Genomic DNA, 21,435 nt, shown 5'->3' on the forward strand with positions numbered 1-21,435 from the left:
TCCAAGACAATCCCTGGCAACCCTAAGGGAGGGGAGCTCTGTGGAACAAGCCGTGGCTGGGGTGGATCCAGCCAGGCCATGGGATGCCGCTAGTGTGACCAGAGGGCCCCATATTCAGGGCTTCGTCTTACACAGGCACCAATTATCCCTCAACCCGTCCCAAGACGATTGTTCACACTGGCGGTCTGGGCTCCCTGCAGAGCGCTGGGCTGAGACTCCTTGGCCTGCCAGTTTAATAGTGGCGGGGGGGGGGAAATCTCCCCATAGGCCTTTCCCAGCCCTTCGCAACGTGACCTGGTGGGCAGCGATCACCAGCCCTACAGCCACCCTGCAACAGCTGGCAACTTAACAAAGCCAGTTGCCAACCCCCACACAGCTGGCACTGTGCCCTCAGCCCTGGGGCGGGGTGACCCTCGTCACGGCGGGCACAGGCTGGGCAGGCAACCTGAGGCCTGCACCGTGTCTCTCTTGCAGCTGGTCTGGGCCACCTCCAGCAGGCTGGGCTGTGGGAAGCATGCCTGCATCGAGGGCCAGGAGAGGAGAGAGGCTTTCGTCTGCGCCTACTCCCCGGGGTAAGGCCTCTCGGCGTGCACACGGGCAGCCTGGGCGGGGCCTGCCACCCTTCCCGCCAGGCAGGCACCTAGGCCACGTGCTCACCCCCCTCATCTCCCTCAGCAGCCCCAGTGAGCCCACACCACAGCCCCCACCCCCGCCCCACGTCGTCCACCCCACCCCGGGCCGCAGGCCATATGAACGCCATAGAAACTTGGTGGGTGGGGCTTATAATGGCAGTAGGCAGGGCTTAGCAGCATGGCAGCGGACAGTAGACGGGGCTTACAATGGAACATCAGAACAGCCAGACTCCTGTCTGCTGACGGTGGCAATGCCAGGTGCCCCAGAGGGAATGAACAGAACAGGTCATCATCCAGTGATCCATCTCGCATCGCCCATTCCCAGCTTCTGGCAAATGGAGGCTAGGGACACCATCCCTGCCCATCCTGGCTAATAGCCATTGATGGATCCATCCTCCATGAACTTAGCTAGGTTTTTTTTTAACCTTGTTATAGTCTTGGCCTTCACAACATCCTCTGTCAAAGAGTTCCACAGACTGACTGTGCGTTGTGTGAAAAAAATACCTCCTTTTGTTTGTTTTCAACCCACCTATTAATTTCATTGGGTGACCCCTAGTTCTTGTGTTATGAGAAGAAGTAAATAACACTTCCTTATTTACTTTCTCCACACCAGTCATGATTTTATAGACCTCTATCATATCCCCCCTTAGTCGTCTCTTTTCCAAGCTGAATAGTCCCAGTCTTATTAATCGCTCCTCATACGGCAGCCGTTCCATACCCCTCATCATTTTTGTTGCCCTTCTCTGCACCTTTTCCAATTCCAATATATAATTTTTGAGATGGAGCGACCACATCTGCACACAGTATTCACACTGCACAGTGCGGGCGTACCATGGGTTTATATAAAGGCAATATGATATTTTCTGCCTTATTATCTATCCCTTTCTTAATGATTCCCAACATTCTGTTCGCTTTTCTGGCTGCCGCTGCACATTGAGTGGATGTTTTCAGAGAACTACCCACAGTGACTCCAAGATCTCTCTCTTGAGTGGGAACAGCTAATGTAGACCCCATCATTTTGTACGTATAGTTGGGATTATGTTTTCCAATGTGCATCACTTTGCATTTATCAACATTTAATTTCATCTGCCATTTTGTTGCCCAGTCACCCAGTTTTGTGAGATCCTTTTGTAGCTCTTCGCAGTCTGCCTGGGACTTAACTATCTTGAGTAGTTTTGTATCATCTGCAAATTTTGCTACCTCCCTGTTTTCCAGATAATTTATGAATAAGTTGAATAGGACTGTTCCCAGTACAGACCCCTGGGGGACACCACTATTTACCTCCCTGGTCTGGGTCCACCACCTCTGGCCAGGCCAGTGTCACCTCTGGGCCCGTGTCCCAGAACCGCTGGACACTCCTTCCCCCCACCTCAATGGGGATGATGTGGCAATTGTCCCCCGGGGCCTGTCCCACACTCACCTGATGGATTGAGAACATGCGCCCTGAAACTGGAGCCCCAGCTTCTCCTGCTGGCCTGGCCTAGTGGTCCCCTCCCACTGGCCCTGCCATGTCGACTGCGGCCCCCTGAACTATGGTGCCCCCTCTGGGTGGGCTACCACCCAGTTGACACTTCCAGGCTTGGCCAACATTTCCTTCATCTTCAGGCATTGCGGCACCTTGTGTCCTTTTTGGTCACAGTGATTACATATCAGGTCCTGCAAATCCCACAAGGGGGGTCGGCCTGCCCCAGCCTTCATGGGCACCCCTGAGTTGGGCTTCCTGGAGTCCCACCTTTGAGAAGTCTCTGGGTGACTCCCCTTCTTAGTCCCCGATGGGGGTCTCCCTCCTCCCCCCAATCTGCTGTCCACAAACTCATCCGCCAGTGCACCTGCACTGCACAGATCTTTAGGCTTCTGGTTCACTAACCACATCTTAAGGTCTGGAGGGCAGATGTCCTACAGCTGCTCCAACCCCACCAGGTGATACATCTCCTCTGCATGTCCCTGTGCTCTTCCCCCACTTACGGAGATATTCCCCCAGCAGGTTGGTGACCTCCTTGTAAGTGACACCTGGGGTCTTGCGTTTCCTGATTTAGTTTAACTTCCACTTTTTAAAGGATGCCTTTTTGCCTCTGACTGCTTCTTTTACTTTGTTGTTTAGCCACAGTGGCACTTTTTTGGTTCTCTTACTGTGTGTTTAAATTTGGAGTATACATTTAAGTTGAGCCTCTATTATGGTGTCTTTAAAAGGTTTCCATGCAGCTTGCAGGGATTTCACTTTTGGCGCTGTACCTTTTAATTTCTGGTTTCAGAGTAGCAGCCGTGTTAGTCTGTATTCACAAAAAGAAAAGGAGGACTTGTGGCACCTTAGAGACTAACCAATTTATCTGAGCATGAGCTTTCGTGAGCTACAGCTCAGTCTGCTGCAGTTTCCACGGCATGCATCCGATGAAGTGAGCTGTAGCTCACGAAAGCTTATGCTCAAATAAATTGGTTAGTCTCTAAGGTGCCACAAGTCCTCCTTTTCTTTTAATTTCTGTTTCACTAACCTCCTCACTTTTGTGTAGTTCCCCTTTCTGAAATTAAATGCTACAGTGTTGGGCCACTATAGTGTTTTCCCCACCACAGGGATGTCACATTTAATTATATTATGGTCACTATTACCAAGGAATCCAGCTTTATTCACCTCTTAGACCCGATCCTGTGCTCCACTTAGGACTAAATCAAGAATTGCCTCTCCCCTTGTGGGTTCCAGAACTAGCTGCTCCAAGAAGCCGTCATTTAAGGTATCAAGAAACTTTTATCTCTGCATCCCACCTTCAGGTGACATGTACCCAGTCAGTATGGGGGTAGTTGAAATCCCCCATTATTAATTATTATTATTATTGAGTTTTTTATGTTAATAGCCTCTCTAATCTCCCTGAGCATTTCCCAGTCGCTATCACCATCCTGGTCAGGGTCAGTAATATCTATCCCTCCCTCTATATTCTTATTATTAGAGCATGGAATTACTATCCATAAAGATTCTGTGGTACAGTTTGATTCATTTAAGATTTTTACTTCATTTGATTCTAAGCTTTCTTTCACATCTAGTGCCTCTCCCCCACCAGCATGACCTGTTCTGTCCTTCCGATATATTTTGTACCCTGATATTACTGTGTGCCATTGATTATCCTCATTCCACCAAGTTTCTGTGATGCCTATTATATCAATATCCTCATTTAATACGAGGCACTCTAGTTCACCCATCTTATTATTTAGACTTCTAGCATTGGTATATAAGCACTTTTAAAAGTGTCTCTTTTTAGCTGTCTGCCATTACATGATGTAACTGAATGGGATTTTTTTTCATTTGACTTTCTCATCACATCCTACCTGTATTTTATCATCTTCCATCCTCTCCTCCTTACTAGGACATAGAGAATCTCCATTAGTAGATCCTCCCCTAAGGGATGTTTCTAACCGAACCACATGCTCCTCCACACCTGTCGACTTTCCCCCAGCGCTTAGTTTTAAAACTGCTCTATGACCTTTTTAATGTTAAGTGCCAGCAATCTGGTTCCATTTTGGTTTAGATGGAGCCCATCCTTCCTGTATAGGCTGCCCCTTTCCCAAAAGTTTCCCCAGTTCCTAATAAATCTAAACCCTTCCTCCCTACACCATCGTCTCATCCACGCATTGAGACTCTGCAGTTCTGCCTCTCTAACTGGCTCAACGTGTGGAACTGGGAACATCTCAGAGAATGCTACCATGAAGGTCCTGGACTTTAATCTCTTACCTAGAAGTCAAAAATTGGCCTCCAGGACCTCTCTCCTATCTTTCCCACGTCATTGGTACCTACATGTACCACGACCGCCGGCTCTTCTCCAGCACTACTCATAAGTCTATCTGGATGTCTAGAGAGATCTGCAACTTTTGCACCAGGAAGCGGGAGGACCTTGGCCCCAGGGAAGTAAAAGATGGGTGGGGTTTACAATGAAAGAGGTGGGTGGGTCTGTCAATGGAAGTAGAGAGTGGGTGGGGCTTATAATAGTAGGCGGAGCTTGGTCCTACAGAAGTAGAAGGTGGGTGGGGCTTACAATGAAAGAAGATAAAACTTGGCCCCTGGGAAGAGGATGGTGGGTGTGGCTTATAATTAAAGTAGGTGGGGCTTGGGAGCAGAAAGTGGTGGGGCTAATCAGCTGGCCGGCCTTGCCTGGGCAAAAGATGCTATACTCCCTTCTGTTAAGCATTAGGGGCCGGTTGCAGCTCACAGGCTGGTCGCCCAGCTCCAGTGGTGAAGCAGAGGAGGTGGGAAGTTGTGGCCGAACCTCCAGCTGCAATGTGGGCTCTTGCATATCATAGGGCCAGCTGCCTGGGGATAACCCACATGGTCCCTGGGCAGGGCTGGAAAGGCAGAGCGCCCCGGGGCCTACCTGTGACAGTCGCTGGGGCCCCTGGCCCTGCGGCTCCATGCCTGTCTGTTCCGCCCCCAGGGGGAACTGGGAGATGAATGGGAAGACGATCATCCCTTACAAGAAAGGAGCCTGGTGTTCGCTCTGCACCTCAGGATGCTCCGGATGCTTCAAGTCATGGGATCACAGCGGAGGACTGTGTGGTGAGTGCCAGTTCTCCCCCTGCCCTGCTCCTTCACTTAACTTAGATTATGCTAGTCACCCTGCCCTGCTGGCACAGTGGGGCCCTGGGCACTGGCTGGCACAGCTGGGCACCTGCTATCTTACAGCCGCCTTGTGCCTTTTGTTTGATCAGAGGTCCCCAGGAACCCCTGTCGAATGAGCTGCAGGAACGATGGGCGGTTGAACACGAGCAGCTGCCACTGTGACTGCCTGCCAGGGTACACAGGCCGGTACTGCCAAGGTGAGACAGCCGGCTGGCATGGGTGTCTGCAGGGTACACAGGCCGGTACTGCCAAGGTGAGACAGCCGGCTGGCATGGGTGTCTGCAGGGTACACAGGCCGGTACTGCCAAGGTGAGACAGCCGGCTGGCATGGGTGTGTGCAAGGTGCACAGGGCTGCCCCTTGCCATCCACACCCACGGCGAGACGCCTGCGTTGCATGGTCATTGTGTTGCATTACAGTCTTGTATGTGGGGCTGCGTGGGGCTGGCGCCCGGGGGCTGCGTGGGGCTGCACAGCAGAAGCATTTTCAGGATGACGTGGCAGGGATGGGATGAGCAGCACTGGAACTCAGAGGCTGGTGTCTCTCCAGGGGCAGTTACAGGCTTTTGCCTGCCCTATCTGTGCAGTTTGCTCCTTCCCACTGGTTTTCTTTCTTCTAAGTTTACCATCCCCTGAGAAGTATCAGGGGGTAGCTAACATTGGCTTTGCCTTGAGAACTGCAGCAACATCCTTGTAGGGCTTATTTCCGTGTTGCAGGGAGAGTAGGGCAGGGAACCCCTGCGTGGGGCCAGCGGAGCAGCCTGATGTGGTGAAGGGAGACACTCCTGCCCCACTCCCCTGTACCCAAAAGCCTAATTAGCCTCCTCACCCTTTGCTAGCCCAAGAACCCGCTACAGTCTCACCTCTTCCCCTTGTGTCAGGTGGCCCCTTGAGCACCCTCCAGCAGCAAGCTGCAGCATGACGGAGGGGCCTGCCTCAGTTTCCCCTTCATCCAGCCATGCAAAGAAATATTGTGTCTCTCAGCAGCAAACTGAGCCCCTTTAATTCATATACAGAGCCAGTCCACAGATCCCTCGTGGTACAGACAGGCCCTCCCCAACCCCAGCGCCGACCAGGGTTACGACGCAGCAGCCTTCACTCCCGTTCAGGGGTTGCTGTCCAGGGTCACCACCCAACAGTCACCAGCCCCCTGCCCCAGTTCCTTAGCTCCTATTCCAGGGCCCCACCCAAGAGCTCCAAGCCCCACGTCTCTCCTCCAGCCCCATGTCAGTGTTCCTGGGAGAGGCTCCCTGGAGCATTCTACTGCCCAGTCTCCCTGCCGGTGAGCCCTAACCCTGCTCCTGGGCACCTCTCTGCAGAGGCAGCCCCTGGCTTCTGGGTCCGGCTTACCCACACCAAGCTGGAGCCTCCACTTGTTCATAGGGGCCACTGCACAAGCTTTCCTGCACCTGGCCCAGGCTCCCAGCTCAAGCCAGACCTCACCGGCCTTCCCAGCACTCATCATACAGTTACTGCTCTCCTGCTGCTTCCTCCCTCCGGCATCTCTCTGCTGCTTCTGCCCCCTGTCCTTCCCGGCCAACCAGCTGCCTCAGTTTCTCCTTGCTATGGCCTCTTCTCTCTAGCCCAACTGGGAGGCAGCTGGCCAGTTAGTCACAGGTTTACCAGCTCCCTCTTAAAGGGGCCAGTCACCCTGGGACATTGCCCAGGTTTTCTCATCCTGAGGGTTTCTGCAGGGAGCCTTGAGAACAGTAGCAATCAGGCCCGAGGCGTCCCAGGAATCGTGGAACTGGCTTATCTAGCCCAGTCCCTTCCTGCTCCCTGGATAAGTCTCTGCAGCAGTACAAAACCCACGGCAGCAAGTCTCAAAGCCTGGGACAGCTGATTGGGCTGCGGGGGATAAAACAGCAGTGTAGCTGTTCCCACGCAGGCTGGAGCCTGGGCTCCAAGACCCTCCCCAAATGAGTCCAGGCTCCAGCCCAGGCAGGCACGTCCTGTCATGGACTCCCAGGACTCGTGCTCTCTCTCGGCTCTGTACGGTCCCTAGGAGGAATCCCCTTCACTGCGACTGCCCTTCTCAGGGGTTAAGCCGTAGGCCCCTCCATCTCCTGGAACCACACCTCTCTGAGCCCTCAGCACGTCTGTCTCTCGCTGTGGGCTCCCTCAGGGAGTCCACTCACTCTAGACCCCCGGAGCCTCCGCACACAGAGGGAATAATGCAACCCCAATATCTAGACTGGAGTGACTCTCAGCCAGCGTAAAACAGGAGGGTTTATTGAGCCTCTGAACCCAGCATAGGAAACTCTCAGGGCCTCTGGCCTGGCCTCATTCCGCACAGTACATCTAAGTCTCCCCTACATCCAAGTGGGCTCAGCTGCTCTCTCTCCCCAGTCCAGCAGCCTTCTCCTTCCAGCGGATTGTCCAATATCATCTCCCCCAACAGCTCCTCCCCTCTCCTTTGTCTCCCATCCCAGGTAAACAGGTCACAAGGGTCCTCTCTCCTCAGCCCTTTGTCCTCCTATGGCCCAAGCTGGGATGAACCTCTTGGTCACCAGGTCACCAGTTGCTAGGGTACCGTACCCCATCTCCAGGCCGTTGCCCAGGGGTCCTGGTTGCTAGACGAGGTCACACCCGGTCCCCTGTAACAACAACCCCTCTCCCACCACCTCATTAAACATGCAGCACACAGGGAAACTGAGGTGCGCGCACACTATTAACGTAAAACACTACAAAAATCCCCAACTTCGTCACACGTCTATACTGCTATTAGCCCTGCGGCCTGAGCCCCGCAAACCTGAGTCAGCTGACCCAGGCTTGGGACTCGCAGCTCTGGGTCTTGTCTTGCAGAGTAGATCTACCCTCTGCAGCTCCCGGCACGTGGGTGACAAGTCCTAAATAACCCTCCCCTGGAATGGCTTGGGACGTGACACCGCCCCATGCCGGTGGCTGCATCTGAGCATGAGGGCTGGGTCCCAGGGACCCACCACTGCTGGCCACATGAGGGCCAATATAGCATCTGCACTGGGGAACATAGGAATGCACAGCAAATACACGCCTAGATCCCAGCAGCTCCCAAATTCCCACAGAAAATCCCACCCAGGCCCTGTTTGAAGCTTCCCAATGTGCAAACCCATCAGCTCAGCTCCCATCCACGGTGGGCACAAAGGATGGAAATATGGCTTGGGATGGAAGTCCAGGCTCAGCCTTGACTGTGGAGTGGCTACCACTGCCTCCATAGTGCTGTGTGTGTGTGTGCATGGCCCATGCAGGGTGTGTGTGCGTGTCCCCCTTGCAGTGTGTGTGTGTGCATGGCCCATGCAGGGTGTGTGTGCGTGTCCCTTGCAGTGTGTGTGTGTGCACGTGTGTGTGTCCCATGCAGGGTGTGTGTGCGTGTCCCCCTTGCAGTGTGTGGCCCATGCAGGGTGCATGTGTGTCTGTATGTATGAGTGTGCACATGGCTCATGCAGGGTGTGTGTCCCATGAAATGTGTGTGCGCATGTAACCCATGCAGGAGGTGTGTGTGTCCGTCCCCCCCACCATGCAGTGTCTGCTTGTGTGTCCCATACAATGTGTGTGTGTGTGTGTGTGCAGACGTGCGTGACCCGTGCAGGGCGTGTGTCCCATGCGGTGTCAGTATAATGCACCTGTGTGCGTTGCAGAGCCCTGCAGTTATGTGTCTGTGGGGCTTGCCGAGGTGTTTAAGAGCTTGTGTTCGCTCCACTGGGAGGCTGGCAGGGACTGGCGAGCCGGCGCCAGGCCAGGATGCAGACTAACTGCCTGGATCTCTTGCAGTGAAGTGCAGCATCCAGTGTCTCCACGGGAGGTTCAGGGCGGAGGAATGTTCCTGCCTCTGTGACATCGGCTACGGCGGAGCAGAGTGCGGCAGTGAGTTCAGCTTCTGCAGGGTTCCCCCTACGGCCTCCGGAAAGGGACAGCTGCAGTCCCAGCCCAGTGCAGCCCCACGCTCCCTGCCAACAGGCACAGGAAGCCAGCTTGGCTCCTCTCCTCCCAGGCTGCGCCCAGAGGCCATTCCCGGCTGGGCACAGGCCGCTCATGGGGCCTCAGAGGTGGTTGCTGACCCTGTTTCACAAGCTGGTCATTAAAGGAAGCTGCAGTTCAGCCCAGCCTCTGCTTTCAGCATTCCGCTCCTTTGCTGGGGGTCCCAAGCTCCCTGGGGGCCCGAGACTCCAGGCAGCTTTGTCGTGGCATCAGTTGTGCCCCTGCATGGTTCTTTATATTTCTTTAATCCCAGGCTGAGCAAGGGGCACCCCAGTCCATTGCACCCTGTGTCTGGCTGCCGGGCAGAGTCCGGGGCTGGCAGGGTGTGGGGGGCCTGCCGAGATTCAGCATTGGGTACATACAGCGTTAGCCATTGTTTTGCCCCCAAATTCAAACTCATTTTCAGCTGCTGTTTATAATCAGCCCCTGCCCCAAGAGCTGCCAGGGCCAGACACGGATCCTGGCAGAAGTCCCCCTGGCCCAGGCGAGAGGGGTTCCAATGGGTTCCCTACGTGGCTAGGGTTACGAGGATAACAGACGCTAGAATGGGGAAGGCCTGGTTGGAGCCTGCTGGTGCTGGTGGGGGAGCGTAGCCCAGGATTGCCGTGTGCTCTCCAGTGCGTGGCCAGGTGAGCACAGAATTACTCCAGGGATGGTGCCCTTGCTGCTCTTGTCTTGTTGGCATCAATGCACTGCCAGGCTTGGACCCCTCCCGGGGCCCGATCGCCCTGGTCAGCACCTTGTGTCCCAGTTTGCATGGCTGCGTGAGTGAGTGTTAAATGCCCTTGGGGGCAGGGTGTTGCCCGGTTCGCCCCTCACTTTGCAAAGGTGTAAATGACAAGGTGGGCTGGTTGGTTGTAATCTGTTGCTCTTCTGCCCATCCCTCCCAGTTCTGGAGACGGCTGCTCAGTGTCGCCTCCTGCCTCCTTCCCGGTCCCAGCTGCTGGCTAGAAATGAAACCAAGCTGCAGATGTGATGCTCCCCAGCTGTGGCTGGATCTGCTCAGGCTAGTTGGCCCATCGCTGGCTGGGTCAGAGGCGGAAGATCTTGATGCCATTCAGTGCATGTTTGGAACCAGCGAGACTGGGGCAGTGCCCTGTGGGAACCCCCGGCCTCTGTGCAGGTGGCACTGGGGATGAGGGCAGAACTGAACAAAATAGTCCAGGGGATACGTGCTGCTGTTAAATGAACCCCCCTGGCTGCCCAAGGGGCGGGGGGGCTGAATGGTGCCACACTTATGGGGAGTCCAAGCAAACTTCCCCCAAACATCTGAATACCAGTGCGGGCTCCTTTAAGAGTTGCTGACCTGCCTGATGCAAAGACTGCTGGGCCGGAGTAATGCCTGGTGTAACAGTGACACCCTGGGGGAGAGCAGAGCAGTGCATGAACTTAATCCAGGTTCCATTCCCTGCACCCCTGGGTTGCTGGGCTGAGGAGAGTTACAGGGAGGGTGGCCAATTTTGGTTGGACATGTTCCTGTAGGTTTCATCACATGACATAATCTTTCATTAAAGATTAATCTGTAATTCCTGGGGACTGCAGGCCAATCCTGGAGGGTTGGCAACCCTAGTTATAGGTGAGAGGCTGCCTGGTGAGTGACTAGACTGGTGCGTGTAGAGGGCTCTGCTTCCTCTCCTGCAGGCAGAGAGTCCCTGGGGTTAAAGCAGGGACTGATCCTTCCTTCTCTCTCCTCTCACAGCGAAGGTTCAGTTCCCTTTCCATACCTGCGACCTGAGGATAGATGGGGACTGCTTCATGATTTCCTCGGAGGCAGACACGTATTATGAAGCCAAAATAAAATGCCAGGTAACCCCCAGCAGCCCTTGTGCTGCAGTCAACAGACCCAGTTCACAGAGAGAGAGCCAGAAACCAGGGCTAGACCCTACTCCTTCCAGTCCCAAAACACAGGCTTCAACTGCTTGAACTAAAGGAGAGCTCCTGAGCTGCTAGGGGTAGTAGGTCTCTTACCTTTTCTGTGGGGCGTCCAGTAGAGGGCAGCCTCACTCACGCATACAGAGCCAGTGTATTGCTTAGGAAGCCACATTTGATAATATTTCAGTCTAGGGACAGGGGAACGAAATCCAGGCTGGGATTCACCTGCACAGCTCTGGAGCGTGTGCTAAAACCCTCTGGGGAGGGGGTTTCCCTCTTTCCCACCAGCCTTGTTGTCTCTTCAGTCCCCAAGGGCCCACGTTTTATAAGGAATGCAGGGATCTGGATTCACTTGGGACCCCGGGCGGTCTCCAGCGGCTCCTCAGAACCACTGCATGGCACGGGCCGAGCGCGTGGTGGGCACAATACAAACTGTGGTTTCTGAAGTGCCGAATTGTGAGCAAATGTTACACGATGCCCCGGGGCGGATGAAAGAGACTGGGGTGCAGGCAGTGTGGCCTGCTGGTCACGGCTGGGCTGTGTCCACACGCTAAGGAGAGTCACGAGATGCTAGTCAGCAAGCAGGGATCGGAGTAATCGCCAAGGTCAGTAAGAGCAAGGGTCGGAGCGAAGCTGGGTCAGAGACTGGAGAGCAGGCAACGAGATGGGGTCTGGAGTCACAGCAGGCCAGACGGCCTGCTGGGGCACCCTCCCGGGTTACACAGTGCGCGTGGGCCGATCAGAGGCTGCAGGGTGCTGTCACTTGGGCGGTACTTCCTGCAGTGCCTACTCTCGGCGGTGCTCTGGGACTGGGCTCTGGCTGGCCTGGCAGTGGTGTGGGCGTGGCAGCCAGCCCAGGTTCTGTAGACCCTGCCACAAGGGCTTGAACCAGGGGCCTCTGGCTGGAACAGCCTCTGCACTGTAGCTAAAAGAGCCCAGCTTGAGCTGGCTTGTTAATGGCTTTCTGTGAGGGGACAGCACACCCCGGAGGCAGGTCTGGGTGTCACGAGCCCCCTAGCATTTCAGAGCTGATCATCGACCCTGGCAAACCAAGGGGACAGGCCGTAGGAAAGGATATCTGCGAGGGCGGCCGGGTGCAGCACACAGCGAGACGCAACATGCCAGCCCTTCCCCCGCCCCTCGGGCCATTCCACTGATTTCACTCCCGAGTCGCCCCAGGGGGAGCGTCCAGTCCTGTTTGGATGCCACATGTCGCAGCCTGAGCCCTCTTCCATGGCAGGGGTTTGGGAGCAAACAGCCCAGGCCAGCTCCTGCTGCAGTATTGGAAGCCGAAAGCCACCTCTTATGTGGCTGGAAATTTCCTCTCCATTTGCAGGCTGGGTCTTGGCTTTGACCCCCCAAGGCCAATGTCCAGAGCGATTCGTGCGCACCTGGTGCAGGCGACAGACTGACTGCACTGGCTCGGAGCCCCGGGGAGTTAATCTGCCCACAGGGGTGCTGATCAGCTGGGAGAGCAAGTGTCGCTCAATCGAGTGTCCGTTCCATAAGAACAAAGCCTCTGGGCTCCCATGGGCCCCATTGTTTTCACACCCACGCAGCTGGTGGGAGCATTCAGTCCCTTCGGTCCCTGTGGAAGAGAAGACGCTAGGGAACTGGACTCCTCTGCCTGCCTGGAATGGATTTAGGATACTTCTTGGTGGGGATGGGGGAAGTGCACAGACAGGGGACTGGCCCGTCTGGGTTGCAGGGACTAAACTGTGGATGAAGGGAAGGGTTAGCCTGTTGTGCTGGCTGGCTGGATTTCTTGATTTGGGCTGTCTGGGTCTGATCCCCTGCAGGAGAAAGGAGCCATGCTGGCCCAGATCACAAATCAGAAAGTGCAGGATATTCTGGCCTATTACCTGGGACATTTGGAACCCACCAATGAGGTGACAGAGCCGGATTTCGAGACCCGGAACTTCTGGATCGGTGAGTGACTGCAGTTTTTGCTGCCAAAGGACAGCTGGAGCCCCAGGGCTCGGTACAGGACTTTCCAGAGGCAAGCAGGAGGCAGTCGTGGCTCTAGAGACCTTGCAGGCTGGGTCCCAGCCCGGAGGACGATGCAATCTCTCCTAGTGCTGCCGGCAGAGAGTGTAAGGTCCTCCTGGCGCTCCCCCGCCAGCCCCAGGGTTGCGAGGCGGGCACAGAGCTCTGTGCTGGAGTCCCATCATTCCAGCTTTGAAAGGTCCTCACTCTGATTGTAGAGCAGCACCTAGGTTACAGTAAAAATCAGCCCTGCTTTCAGGATCACAGTCCTGGCATTTCCACAGAGCTTGTCATCTTCAAAGTACTCTGCAGACAGGAACTAATTAATGAACTCGGTTGTTGTTGTTTCCTTGGTGCAGGGCCGCTCATGGGGTACTGCAGGGTAACGTTCTCCCTCAGGCTGCTAATGGAAGTGCTGCTGTTCTGATAATACTTAGTTCTCCCGCAGAGCTTTAACCCTCCCCATCCTCCCAGGAGGGAGGTATCTGTGATTCACAACTGGGGAAACCAAGGCACAGCGGGGCCATGACTTGCCAGGGGTCACACCGGGAGTCAGGATTAGAACTCAGGACATCTTGACACCTCAGCCTGTAGTCACTGGCCAGACTATGCTGCCTCACTGTTTGGGCCTGTGTCGAAGTTACTCGCTGACTGCCTGGGGAGATGGTGGCTCAGTGGGAAGCGGGGTGGTGGATTGGAAAGGGTGTGTGAGCAGCAGGGACAGCTGCAGGAGTTTGGCTCAGGTAGGAGGCTGGGAACCCCCACCCAGTTACAGCTGTCACAATGTGCCCTCTGTGGGGGCTGGCCTGTGGGGCATTCGCAGTGCAGAGCCCTCTGAGCATGAGGGAACTGGACTGTGTCGGGGCTCGAGATTGGGATGGGCCCCGTCTCTCTAGGGGCTGGACACAGGGCATTGGTACCTAGCTCAGAGGCTGCCCCATACAGCGAGGTGTTTCGCTCGCTAAGAGGCATTGAGCATGCGGCCCCAGCTGTTTGAGTCAGGGGAGCCCATGTGCAGCTGCGCACTGCAGGCAAGTTCAGAACTGGGCGTGTGATACAATCTTAACTTGCTGATGGCAACAGGGAAAGAACTGATCCCAGTGCTCCAAAGTCACCTGAGCTAATGGAGAATCGCTGCTAGCAGCATGAGGTTCATGACACACAGCTCAGCAGCAGGGGCCCAGATCCCTTGCGGTTCATGGCCCGGCAGTTGCTGGGGCCACTGACTCACACGGAAGGCCAGCCCTGCTCCTTGGCTGAGATGCAGCCAATGAGGACCTGTGTGATGAGACTCAGGCCCAGCGCTGTGGTGGTGTACGGCATCCGCTTTGCCCATGTGGACTGGAGCCCCAGGACATCACCCATGCTCTCTCATTTAGGTCTGACCTATAAAACGTCCAAGGATTTGTTCCGCTGGGACACAGGCGCCCAGTTCTCCTTCACCAGCTTCGCGTTCGGCCAGCCAGACAGCCAGCGGTAAGTGACGAGGGCAGGGGCACGGAGACCCATGGTTATGCCGCTCCTGCTTGGTCCCGAGGCCCGAAGACCACAGAGCCCACCGGCGGCACCTGTCAGTATTGATTAGCTGTAGTGCCGGAGCACCTAGAAGCGCCAGTCATGGCCCAAGACCCCAGTGTGCCAAGCACTGTACGAACACAGAACAAATAGCCGGTCCCTGCCCCCAGATTTACCATCCTTGTATAGGGAGCTCGTCCCAAGGGGGCAGGGCAGCCTGGGGAAAGCACAAAGGGGCTTGTTTGACAATGTCACAGGTGGGCGACAGAGGCTGGTGTCGCAGTCTGATCAGAGGCAACCGTGGACAGCTCCACAGCAAATGAGAGAGGCCAGGCCGGGAGGGGCCAGGCTGGGAGGGGCCCTGAGAGTGAAGGCAAGCAGTTGACGGATGTGCTAGAGAAGGGGGAGCTAGGGGAGGGATGCGATGAGAGGGGCCGAGCACCGGGCTAAGAGAAGGATCTTTGTAGCACATTGGGAATGGATCTGAGCAGGGAAGATTGCATTGGTCAGAGCCAGAGAAAGGAGGTTGCAGTGATCCAGACCAGAGATGGTGCGAGCATGGATGGCAGGTTGCACTGGCAATGGCAAGGAAGGGCTGGGGAGAAGTGATGCAGAAAGAATCTGCAAGACGTAGACATAACCTGGTTGTGAGGCGCTCCAACCTAGGGCTGTCCCCCTTCTTTAAAACTCACATCTCCTGCACCCCATGCACCCCCATAACGGACTCACAGGACTCGTGCTCTCTCTCGGCTTCCTATGTTCCCTGGGAGGAACCCGCTTCAGTGCGACAGCCCTTCTCGGGGGTCCACGCTCTCTCAGGGGTTAACCATCTCCTGGAACCTCACCTCTCTGAGCCTCCAGCACGCCTGTCTTTCGCCGTGGGCCTCCTCAGAGAGTCCACTCACTGTGGACCCCTGGGGCCTTCACACCCAGAGGGAATAATGCAACCCCGATCTCTAGACTGGGGTGACTCTCAGCCAGCATAAAACAGGAGGGTTTATTGAGCATCTGAACCCAGCACAGGAAACTCTCCAGGCCTCAGGCCTGGCCTCTTTCTGCACAGTACATCTAAGTCTATCCTGCATCCAGGTGGGCTCAGCTGCTCTCTCTCTCCCCAGTCCAGCAGCCCTCTCCTTCCAGCAGATCATCCTATATCTTCTCCCCCAACAGCTCCTCCCCTCTCCTTTGTCTCCTGCCCCGGTAAACAGGTCACTGGGGCCCTCTCTTCTCCGTCCTTTGTTCCCCCTCTGGCTGGAACTGGCTGGTCAGGTCACAGGGGCCCTCTCTCCTCAGCCTTTGTCCACCCACTGGCCAGACCCGGCTGCCTGCCCAGCTGGGGTGGGCCTCCTCATCTCCAGGTCACCAGTTGCTAGGGTCCCCCATCTCCAGGCCGTTGTCCAGGGTTCTGGCTGCTAGGCGAGGTCACACCTGCTGCTCTGTAACAACCACCCCTCTCCCACCACTGTGTTAAACAAGCAGCACATGGGGAAACAGAGACCCACACAACATTCATGCAAAACTCTAGGAAAATACCCGACTTTATCAGTTGCTCCCAGGCCAGAGACCGCTCTCCTCTCTGCTCTGGGACTCCTCCACCCCATACTCCCCTCCCGGGCCTGGAGCCACTCTCCACTCTGGGACTCCTCCACCCCCTGCTCCCCTCCTGGGGCTGGGACCGCTGTCCTCTGCTCTGGGACTCCTGCAACCCCTGCTCGTTGTCACAGAGTCACTGGGCGATGCTCTGGAGCTGCTCCATACGAAGCCAGTCAGGACTCTGGGGGAGCCGCCTCTCTCTGAGCAGGCTGTCGCCAGGGCAGAAGCTTGCACAGCTTCCGCCTTCCTGGGTCTGACCTCGGAGCATTCAGCATCGCCTGCCCCGCCATGTGCTTCCCGCAGCAAGTCTGCCTGGGTGGGACTCCTGAGGAAGCCAGAGGGCCCTGCACCCCAACTCCGCAGTCAGACGGGACTCTCAGCCAGCCAGTAAAACAGAAGGTTTATTAGTCGACAGGACCACAGCGTAGGACAGAACTTGTTAGCACTGAAATCAGTGACTTTCAGCCAAGTCCATCTTGGAGGAGGGGAGCCCAGAGCCAGGGCTCTGGTCCTCCCCCTTTTCCCCAAGCCAGCCGAGTCAGCCAGCCACCTGGCCCCTGCCCTGCCCGTTGCTCCTCCTCCAGCCTTTGTCTCACTTCCAGGGCCAAGAGTTACCTGGTCGCATCCTCCTCCTGGGTCTCAGGTTAGGAAGGGGCAGCCATAGCATCCGTGCAGGCAGCTGGAGTAACCCCCACAAAAGTCACACCCCCTTATTCCCACCGCCTAGACATTGGTGCAATACACAACAAAACTGAGGCACACGCAGCATTCATGCAAAACAGGAAGATTCACATACAACATAACAGGCAATCCCCACTACGTCACACTCCCCTACTGGCCCTGGGACTGCTCTCTGCTCTGGGACTCTTGGACCCCCTGCTCCCCTCCCAGCCCTGGGACCGCTCTCCTCTGCATCTCAGGTTTGGGAACTGCGTTGAGCTCCAAGCGTTGGCCGCCTTCAACTGGAATGACCAGCGCTGCAAGACCCGAAACCGCTACATCTGCCAGTTTGGTGAGTGGCACAACTTCACTCCTCTCTGCTCGCCCCGTGACCTGGGAAGTCCTCATGCCTGCTCTGTGTCGAGAGGGGCATGCAGGCATTGGGCCAGCTGCTGGCTCGTGCTAGGGCGGCAGGTGCTGCACGAGCTCTGTGAGTGCACCTTAGCCCTGACCTGCAGCTCCACCGATGCCCCTCGGTCCCAACATACAGTATTAAAACAGCCCTGGGAGTTCCTGTGCTGGGCTCCCCACACTGACCGGTCTGCCGATGCCCTTCCGCCCAAAAGCACAGACTGTGCAATGCCAGCCGTGGGCTCCCCACACACAGCTCCACCGATGCCCCCCATCCCAACACGCAGGCCCTGTCCTGGGCTTCCAGCCCACACAGATCTGCTGATGCCCCTCATCCCTGACCTGCAGCCCCCAGCTATTCCAGGCCTGGGTAACCAAGGGCTGCACTCTGGTTAGTGGTCTCAGCAGAGAATGAGCCGTCTCTTACCCTTAGAGTTGGTCCTTGCAAGATAAGGGTGAGGCATGGTGGCCAGGCAGCATGGAAGTAGTTTGCATGGCTGCTGCCCTTCCTGTGCCCAGTCTGGTTAACAGGCCTGCTGGGGCTGGCACCGGGCCTCTGCCCAGCACCTTATTCACCAACAATTCATTTCAAAGTTTTAAAACAACCATTTTCTGGATCTGAATTGTGCCATGGGAACTGATGCACGTTGCCCAGGTCTAAGGCTGGTTCCCAGGAGGGCAAGTGTGCCTGGGTGCCGGCTGGCACACACCTGCCCGGTCAGTCCCCATTACATACCCTGTGTGCGCTAGCTACATAGTCCCCAATTACCATTTTATCTAGGGCAGAGGTTCTCAAACTGTGGGTCAGGACCCCATTGTAATGGGATCACCAGGGCTGGCTTAGACTTGCTGGGGCCCAGGGCCAAAGCCTGAGCCCCACTGCTCGGGACCAAAGTTTGAGGGCTTAAGTCCCGGGCAGCGGGGCACAGGTTACAGACCCCCTGCCTGGGGCTGCAGCCCTTGAGCTTTGGCTTTTCCTCTGTAGCGGTGTGAGACTCACCCCTCCGGCACCTTCTGCTGGTCATCCAGGGAATTAGTGTTCCAGCCTCCAGAGCGCCCTCTGCAGGCCAGTGTCCTGCTTGCCACTGGCCCCCCGAGTCCCTCCCGGACCCCGGTGCCCCCTTTCACGCCAGGGTGCTACCACCTGCAGAACCCTGAACAGATCTGGGTCTCCCCTCCCCAGGGAGCCCACAACCTCACCTCAGTCTCTGGCCACTGCCAGTCATCACCTAGCCCCCATTCCCTGAGGCCAACTGCAGCCTAAGCGCCATTCATCACAGGCAAGAGGGGTTTGGACTTGCTGCCTCTGCCTAACCCTTGGGCTGCCCCCAGTACCTATTTGGCCTTCCACTAGGCCTGCAGCCTGGGGGGTTTCCAGGCCGAAGCTCCCCAGCTCCTCTGGCCTTCCCCCAGCCCTGCTCCACCTCAGGTCCTCTCTCAGCTTCCAGGCAGCCAGGCCCTTTTCCCTTAGCAAGCCAGAGGGAAAGTCCTCTCAGCTCCTGGCTTCTCTGGCTTTTATAGGGCCCACTGGGTCTGTCTGGGGCGTGGCCCCAGCTGAGGCTGCTCCTCCAACCAGCTTTTCCCCTGCCCCAGCCTTCTCCCAGGGCTGTTTTAAGCCCTTTTAGGCAGGAGTAGGTGACAACCCCACTACAACCCCCCTCCCCCCAGGGTGGTGGGGCTCGGGCTTTGCCCCCCCCACACACACACACATGACACGGCAGGGCTCGGGCAGGCTCAGGCTTTGGTCCCCCCTCCTGAGGTCATGAGTAATTTTTGTTGTCAGACGGGAGTCATGGTGCAATGAAGTTTGAGAATCCCCGATCTAGAGGTAATGTGTGCATTGTGTCTCCTCTAGTGGCTAGTGCACACAAAGGATAACAGCTTACTATTGCTGTTAGCTCATGGAGTTAGCCCTCTGGCTCACCTAGTAAGGATCTGTGTTTTGGTGCTTATGACCTGCCGGGGTGGATCACCCTGTATTGCTCTGGGGATTTTTTCCCTATGGGGCCTGCCTGGCTGGCAGTGGGCTGCGGTGCCCGAGCCTGGCTGGGTAGCACTAATGCTGGCTGTGATCCTTTGCAGCTCAGAAGCACATCTCCCTGTGGCAGCCACAGCCCTGAGCCTGCACAACTTCCTGCTGCTGAGTTGTGGGCGCAGCATCACCTCCAGCCCACCTACGGCTTGAGAGAAAGAATCCGCTGCTACTGTTCTGCCAGGTCCTAGAGCCCAGCGCTTCTCAAGCTATCTGATGGAGGGGACCGGCAATTATTTTCCCAGCGTGCGCACAGACCAGCAGCCGATGGCTCGCGGACCAGCACCAGTCCGCGGACCACCCCTTTGAGTACCACTGCTCTACAGGACCCCCTGGGCACTCCGCCCATCCCAGCCACGCTGACACCCCTCCCTGAGGGCCGGGGCCCAGAGGTGGCACCAGGACCTGCCGAGCACTCAGGGAGAGAGTGCTTCCCAGGCTGCCCTTCCAGGCCGGAGCAGGGGGGTGGCGGGGCCAGATCAACCCGCACAGCTGCCCCGGGGGCCTGACTCCACCAGAGCCATCGCAGTCGAGCCAGGTGGGGGTCTCTGGGGTGCATCCTAGCCCCTTGTCCATGGAACAGCCCCGAGCTCCTGTAAAATAGCCCCTCCCTCACATGTGACCGCTGGGGCGGGGCAGCTGCTTCGTGTCCCCACTCCCTTCCTCCGGGGTGTGATGGCACATCAGCGCGGGGAGCCCCTCGCTTCTCCCGGCTGTGCCAGAGGGAGCAGGGTCCCCCCAGTGGTTACCCCCAGTCCGTAGCTCTGCGGCCCTGATACGGAATAGGGCCGGCTTAGTGGACTCTGCGTCCGCTCTGGCAGGTGTGGGCTGGGGAGCTGAGTGGTGCACAGCAAGAGGGTGACTGTCCCACCTAGAGCCAGCGGTGCTTGGCCAGGGCTGTGGGGTACAAGGGGGGTGCTGGGGCCCCAGGAATCACAGCTGAGACGTGCCCTGCGAAGAAGGCAGATGTGCCTACTTGGTCTAGGACTCGGTGTCCAGTTGCTAGCCAGGGCCGTCCCACTGCGGCTTGGCTGTAGGAGGCAGCCTTCCCCGGGCAGGCAGGTGCAGCATGCGGCGTTCTCGGCCCCATGCCCCTTTGCTGTGCCAGTCAGTGCCACCACGGCTCAGCACTAAAGAAGCCATCTAGCTCCGGTACCAACCCGCGAACCTAGCAGAGCAGGGCTCTGAGCACCCGTAGGCCTAGTGTTCAGGCCTGTTCTTTCATACAATCACAGAATATCAGGGTTGGAAGGGACCTCAGGAGGTATCTAGTCCAACCCCCTGCTCAAAGCAGGACCAATCCCCAATTTTTGCCCCAGATCCCTAAATGGCCCCCTCAAGGATTGAACTCACAACCCTGGGTTTAGCAGGCCAATGCTCAAACCACTGAGCTATGCCTCTCCCCTTTCGCCCTATATAGCATGCGCTCCGGCCCGGGCTCTGTCTAGGACAGTGACACGAACTCTTCCCGCAGTTTGAGAGCTGGGGCTGTTCTAATAAAGCTGTCTGTCCCTCCTGCTGCTCATGTCCCTTTCTCCAGCTGCGGGGCTGTCCCGGGTGAGTGGCTGGGAGCCACCCTCCTGGGCGTGGGGCAAAAGGAGGAGAAAAATGGGGAGTGGTGAAAGCAAAAGCCAGGGGCCCTCCTCAGCCTGTCCCCTGCTCCCAGCTGCAGTCATCTCTCCTACTACTTCCCACTGGCATTCTACGCTGGGACAGGGCTCCCCCTCCTGCCTGCCATCCCAGTCCACTCTCCTTCCCCCTAAGCTGCTGTCCTGCACCATGTCTGTCCTAGATGGGCAAGGAACCGCTCTGCAAAGAGCTGTGTGTGGCCAGGGTCCCAGGGAATATTTGGGTAAGAACTGGGCCTCCCTGATGAATGGGAGGGCTCCAGAGCGCAGCAGACCTCAGTTCGACAGTCCAGCTGGGAGATTGTTAGTGCCCTGCAAAGTAAAAGAAAGCAAGGGGGCTTGGGCCATTTTCTGCTGCTGTGGGTTGGAGGGGCTCTGCTTGGGTTTTATACTGGAAATTCAGAGCCTGTCTGGCCAGGAAGACGCGCGGGCAACTGGGGAGCTAGTGTAAATGAGGGAGGGAGGGAAAGACGAGTTTTAGTTATTAGCACTGGGTGGGGGTGTCTAGGATCAGGCAATGGTGCAAGGTGCTGTACATACACACAACTGAG

At 56.7% G+C, this 21,435-nt stretch overlaps 1 protein-coding gene across 1 annotated transcript in view; it reads left to right on the forward strand.

Moving 5' to 3' along the window:
- CLEC18C (C-type lectin domain family 18 member C) overlaps positions 1 to 20,776 on the forward strand; it is a 31,532-nt gene extending 10,756 nt beyond the window's left edge. The window contains exons 4-12 of the mRNA XM_073307189.1: positions 475 to 572; positions 5,048 to 5,169; positions 5,322 to 5,429; positions 8,981 to 9,073; positions 10,887 to 10,993; positions 12,859 to 12,988; positions 14,425 to 14,521; positions 17,074 to 17,165; positions 19,307 to 20,776. Of these exons, the coding sequence (XP_073163290.1) occupies positions 475 to 572; positions 5,048 to 5,169; positions 5,322 to 5,429; positions 8,981 to 9,073; positions 10,887 to 10,993; positions 12,859 to 12,988; positions 14,425 to 14,521; positions 17,074 to 17,165; positions 19,307 to 19,344 (885 nt within the window). The 3' untranslated portion in view covers positions 19,345 to 20,776. The remainder of the gene's footprint in view (positions 1 to 474; positions 573 to 5,047; positions 5,170 to 5,321; positions 5,430 to 8,980; positions 9,074 to 10,886; positions 10,994 to 12,858; positions 12,989 to 14,424; positions 14,522 to 17,073; positions 17,166 to 19,306) is intronic.
- The last annotated feature ends 659 nt before the right edge of the window (positions 20,777 to 21,435 follow it).

Source organism: Lepidochelys kempii, chromosome 12 (assembly GCF_965140265.1).
Source record: "Lepidochelys kempii isolate rLepKem1 chromosome 12, rLepKem1.hap2, whole genome shotgun sequence".
In the NCBI taxonomy this organism is placed as follows: Eukaryota; Metazoa; Chordata; order Testudines; family Cheloniidae; genus Lepidochelys; species Lepidochelys kempii.